General features: G+C 64.8%; 1 protein-coding gene across 8 annotated transcripts in view; it reads right to left on the reverse strand.

Annotated features, from left to right (window-relative positions):
• The window catches only part of XRCC3 (X-ray repair cross complementing 3), a 20453-nt gene that overhangs the window by 10252 nt on the left and 4410 nt on the right, over positions 1 to 5791 (reverse strand). For all 8 annotated transcript variants that reach the window (XM_006160054.3, XM_006160052.2, XM_006160053.2 and 5 more), the window contains 3 exons: positions 3201 to 3341; positions 2601 to 2813; positions 588 to 742 (listed from right to left, as the gene is read on the reverse strand). In XM_006160054.3, coding sequence (XP_006160116.1) covers positions 588 to 742; positions 2601 to 2813; positions 3201 to 3341 — 509 coding nt within the window. The remainder of the gene's footprint in view (positions 1 to 587; positions 743 to 2600; positions 2814 to 3200; positions 3342 to 5791) is intronic.

The raw sequence follows: 5791 nt of genomic DNA on the forward strand, positions 1-5791 counted from the left end.
TACACGGGCAGCCCTGAGCGGAGGGGCCTGGGGGAGGTCCCAGCCCAGTAGGGCTGCTGTGGCCAGGAGCTTCCAGCCCACAGGAGCCCCTCTCCTGGGAGGGAACCGAGGGGCCTGCCTCACTGTGGACCGAAGTTCAGATGTGAAGGGGGACACTTGGGACCCACATTCACACTCAGTCCCACAACCTGCTTGGCCCACCTCGGTCAGGGGCTGAGCCTTCCAGGCCCTTCTGTGCTTTTGTGCGCATTGTTCCAGGAGGAACCTGCTGCCGGCTTAGCTGGAACCCACCCCCCAGTCACCCCCATATCCGGGGCCCCTCAGCCTGCCCCCCATGGGGAGTCTGACACCAGCCGTCTGCAGGGGGACCCTGGAGACCTTCCACACACGCCCACCTGCTCCTGGGCCACAGACCCGCTGGCCACACTGGTCCGAGTGGGGCCCCACGTCCTCCCGGCCCGCGGCCATTGCCCGCCCCTGTACCTGCCCGAGGGCCCTGAATCAAGTCCCTCAGCGCACTTCAACTGTGTCACCAGGCAGTTTCCCCGACCAGTCTCCTCGCCAGGCCTGCAGCCGGCGGCACTCACCACATCCGCCGCGTGCTCCACGAAGATCTGGCTGCCGAACCTGATCCTCGAGACCACCGTCTCCGGGACGTCCGTGCGCAGACGTGGCTGCTGGGCCACCAGCTGCTGCAGGCGCCTGTCGGGGAAGGCGTCCTCCGTGCAGATGTAGACGGCCCCTGGGGGCCGAGGGCCAGAGAGGAGCCTGAGGCCGCCTCGCACACTGGCCCGGGCACGGGCCAGGCAGAGATACCCGCCTCGCTCAGGATGGCCAAGGGTGCGAGCGAACGCTGCGACAGAGGACAAGGCGGGGCTCCGCGGCCTCGGCCCCAACACGGCACCGAGCACAGCGGCCGGAGACCCAGACGCCGGCTTTTACGTGAGACGGGGCCGAGCCACAGGGTCCAGAGGCCTGCTCACCCCGAGGCTGGCGAGCTGTGCCTAGAATGCGTGGAGTTCTTAACAAGGGCCGGCAGGGGGCATAGTGGTTAAGGCACTGGACTCCCACATGGCCAACTGCAGTTTGAGTCCCGGATCCAGAGACTTAAGACTCATGCGGGGCAAGTGTGCGTGCCCAAGATCCCGGGAGAATGGAGGTCAAGGCACCGTGGCGTGGCCATCCTCCTTGGGGGCTGATTTCTCGCTTTCTGTCTCTAGTCTCTCTGGTAAGCACACACACCCTATAGCAAAAATCTCTTAAAAAAAGAAAACAAAAACAAACAAAACCAGGCACTCAACCCAGTAGATGTTCTCCAGTGAGGACACGATGCCGTGCCGGCCAGGGAGACGCACTCAAGGCCCTGTGACAACTCGCCCCACTGAGCAGCAGGAGGGTCACGGCTGGCAACTGGCAGAACTACTGCCTGCCCCGGCCCTGCTCCGGAACTGCGCACGGCCGAAGGGTGGGCCCCAGCACCTGCAGCCGGCCCTGGGGAAGTGAGCCACACTCGCTGTGTAGACCAGGCACATCAGGGCAGGAGTGCGGCCAGCTCGGCGTAGCCGCGTGGCCCTGGCTGAGGCCCTGCCCATGCCATGCGGGATTCCCACTGCTCACTGGTGTCATGCGGCCCCGGGCAGGAAACAGGAACCCCAGAGGGCCCTGGGCTGGGACTGCCTAGAGGTGCAGGATCCTGGGGCCTCCACGTCCCTGGGCTGGGGGAGCATGGGCTCCAAGGAGCCGCACACCGCGTGCCAAAGTGCAGTGGGGCTGCCCCGCCAGACTTGGCTCAGGCTCAGTGTGGACAGGAGGCAGCTCTGCCCACTGGCCCCACCTCAGGGCAGCCCTGCAAAACAGTGAAGCTCAGGCCTGAGATGGCGCCTGCCATTCCCATGCGTCACACGGTGCCAGACGGCTGCCACTGTAGGGCCAAGGCACCGTCTGCCCAGACGTGGGCTGGCTAGGACGGCTCTGCAGGCCAGGAGCACCTGCTCTGGGTGTGCCGACCTCCCACTGGGTCCACACGTGGCCAGATGCCCATGCTGATCCTGCCCCCGTGTGCTGGGCACTGGGGCTCGGGGAGCACAGCAGGCCTGGCCCGGCAGCCCCACTGAACCGGGGTGGGGCTGGTGCTCGCTTGCTCTGGCTCTGGTTTCCCCTTTGGGAAGGGACAGGCGGGCAGGTGAGCTTGGAGGAGCCGCGGCTGAGAAAAGGCGCTGTGCTGCTTCCAAGGGCACGAGAGCACAGGACTCACAGTGGGCCTGCAGTGCGCGGGCGCTGGGCCAGAACCTGCCCTGCGGTCCGGGACCTCGGCCTTGCCAGAGGGGTGGGGTGACGGGCCTCTGCCCTGGATCCTGCTCCGTGGACCCCTCGCAGCATGTGGGTTTTGGGCTGGGTTGTGCAGGAACCCACACGGCATCTCTGAGCTCACCCACTCCTACCCCACCAAAGGCACGTGGCCTGCACCAGGCAACCCCCCCCCCGGCCTCACGTGCCATCACTCTGGAAGGAGGGTGCCCAAGCAGCCACGGAGGCGAGCAGCACCTTGGCCCACCCCAGGGGCGACACCCCTCCACAGGAGGGGAGCTGTGGCCACTCACCGGCTTCCAGGCCTCCATGCTGCCAAGGGAACTGCACGGCCAGGCACAGCTGCAGCGCCAGCTGGGTCTTGCCCGCTGAGCTGCGGCCGGCCAGCTCGGTGATGCACTCCAGGGGCAGGCCGCCGCGGGCCAGCCTGTCCAGCACGGGGCAGCCCAGACTGAGGCGCTGGTGCTGCACAGGGAACCTCTCCTTCTGCTGAAGCAGGTGCAGTGCTGCGGGGGCAGGGGCTGTGAGACCCCAGCAGAGGCCCCGAGGCCTGCCCCAGTAGCATGGAGTGGCCGGGCCAAGCCAAGGGGCCGGAAACCAGCACCAATGAGAGCCGCCCTCACTGGACCTCCCAGGATCCTGCACAAGTGACCCTGCAGGCTGCTCTCCCAAGAAAGCACTGCCCTCCCCCACACCCCGCCCATGCGACTTGAGCCCTGAAGGGGCCCCGAGCCCACGGCTGCTCAGCCGGACCCGACCTAGGGCCCTGGGCGTCTCAATAGGAGAGGAATGAGAAGGGCTGCTACCAGCTCCACTGGGCTTCCCCAGGCTCAACAGCCGCGAGGGGAAGCCAGGCGTTGGAGGAGGCCGTGCTGCCCCGGCTGCCAGCCCACCTGTGATAGCACCGCTGTGGCCCCGCAGCTGTGCAGAGCATGCCCTCAGCAGCTGCTGGACATCAGGGCTGGACAGGCCGGTCAGTCTCTGCAAGTCTGGTCCAGAAAAGTGCAAAATCTCCCTCACTGATTTCAGTTTGGCTGCAACAGACAAAGTTCAGGAAACAGTCAGCCCGCAGCAAGACGACCCTGTGCCCCGAGCGCAGCAGCCGCCGCCCACTGCCGGGCAGAGCGTGGCTGGCAAGGCAGGACAGACGCTGGCGAGCGGCCACGGGCCCTGGGCGGTGAGTGGGACAGGTGGGAAGGGCGTCCCAGGCACCTGGAGGGAACGACACCACCCAGCTCCACGCCGCTGGGGACAGCCCCTGGGAAGGGCAGCGTGGGCTGGCTCCGTGGCCTGGTGGTTAAGGAAAGTGGACCCCACACAGTGGACTGTGAGGCTCGAGTCCTGACCCAGTGGCATACGCGTGATCACCCTGCAGGGTGCCTTCTCCTCTCTGGCAAGCGCACACTCCCTGAGAGAAGTAAAATGACAGACACAGAGACCAGCCCGGAGGCCTGTAAGATCGGTACAGACGCACCCGACACCTGGGGAGAGCCAGGTGAGAGCTGCGACCACCAGACCCGACGAACGTGAAGTAAAGCACTTCCCACGGTCTCCGAACACGGAGGAGCAGCTGTGGGGGTGGAGCCTGAGGGCTGGGCCTGCTGGAAGGCCCGGCTTGGGCCGCTGCCCTGCAAAGGCTGCATACCTGTGGACGGCTGCCCCGTGGGCCTGGCTAACCGGGAGCTGTTATGGGAGTGTCGCTGCCATGCTGAGACCTGCCTCCCCCAGGCCAAAGACGCACTGAAAACAGTGAGGTCAGAGGCGAACAGAAGCCCATGCAGGGCCTTCAGAGCAAGCACTGCCTGCGTGGAGGGCCTGCAGGGGCAGCGAGGGCCGGGCTGGCCCCAGGAAGTGCCCCGGGAGTACAGCCCCCAGGCCGCAGCCTCAGAGGCCTGCCAGGCTTCCGGGAAGACTCGTTTTCTCAGAGACAGGTGGGAAGAGCTCCGGGCAGAGCCTGTTCCCTTCCCCTGGCACTGGCGGCTGTGGCAGCTGATCTGTGATCACGAGGCCAAACAGGACAAAAAAGCAACAGTCATGAACATGGAACCAGACAGTGAGGCCACAGCCCCCGCCAGGGCCCGTCCGTCACAGGAGGCCACGCCAGCCGGTCCAAAGGCCCCCACGGGGCAGCTGGCATGTGCCCCATGCTCGAGCACCCCAACAGATTCCGGGGTGTCCTGAATGACAGCTGCGTAGGGGAGACCTGGGATGGAGGTGCCAGGTGCACCAAGCAGCAGGAGAGCCAGCGGTGCCTTACAGACCCCGGGAGAGTCGGCGGGGAGAGCGCAGGAGTCTGGCCTGTGGAAAAGGAGGCAGCCAGGCACTCTCGGGGCAGAGCAGCACAGGCGCTGCAAGGACAGAGGCTCACAGCTGTCCCCGCCACACTGGGCTCAGCAGTGGCCGGCACAGGCCTGTCGCTCCTGAAGCCTGACGTGACGCAGACTGGCTGCCGCTTGTCTCTACTGCTAGGGGCTCGTAGGCCACCAGACAGGGACAGGAGAGGGTGCACTCCCACTGGAAAGTGGCCGTGCTGCAGCTCCTCCTCCACCTGTCCGTCCTGTCAGGCTCTGAGCAGGCGTGCACACGCACACACGCACCTGGCGTGCTGTCAGCAGCTGGGGCCTGGCTGAACTGTGCGGGGTCCGGCCTTCCCTGCACCCTGAGCCTCCGTGCTACGGGGCCAGCCCAGATGGCATTGTAACTCTGAAGCAGAGGTGCCTGGGTGCGGGCAGGCTCAGATCTCACCTCTCTTGACAAGGAGTCTATGGGTGGGACCAGCAGATAGCATAATGGTTACGTTACTGGACTCCCACGTTGTCGATCGCGGTTTGAGTCCAGGACCCAGGCGCTTAAAACTCATGCTAGGCGCGTGTGTGTGCGTGACCAAAATCCCGAGAAGAAACTAGAGGCATAGGGACTGCAGCGTGGCCATCCCCCCTGGGGGTAATTTCTCGCTTTCTGTCTCTCTCTGCCTCCTCAGTGAGCGCTCACACCCTACAGCAAAAATCTCTCCAAAAAAAGAGGTCCGTGGGTAATCAACAATGACAAACCAAGCACATTCCTTGGGAACCCAAACGTGAAAACAGAAAACCCGAGGAAGTCTCTCAGCAGTGAGTGGGTGCGGGCTGCCTTTCAGACAGCACACGTGCACCTCTGACAAAAACGGAGCCGTGCAGCCAGCAGGTGGTCAGGGTGGGGACCCCACGTGGCTGGCTGCATGGGTCCAAGAGGAGGGTGGAGAAGAGACTGGCATGGCCATCCCCGCTGGGGTGCTTTCTCACTCTCCCCGCGTTTCTCTCTGGTGAGTGCACGCTGTCTGTAACAAAAACCAAACAAACTCAGGGGCCAGGAAATGGCCCATGGAAACATAGCCCATCCACATGAAAAACGTCCTCGTTTTGAGTCTCAGGACCTCCCCGAGCCCTGCAGACACGTGCACCCCCATGATCCAGGCTAGCTAAGCTGGGGTGACCCTGTCACCCCA

The sequence above is a fragment of the Tupaia chinensis genome, unplaced genomic scaffold, assembly GCF_000334495.1.
Source record: "Tupaia chinensis unplaced genomic scaffold, TupChi_1.0 Scaffold000671_2, whole genome shotgun sequence".
NCBI classification, from domain to species: domain Eukaryota; kingdom Metazoa; phylum Chordata; class Mammalia; order Scandentia; family Tupaiidae; genus Tupaia; species Tupaia belangeri.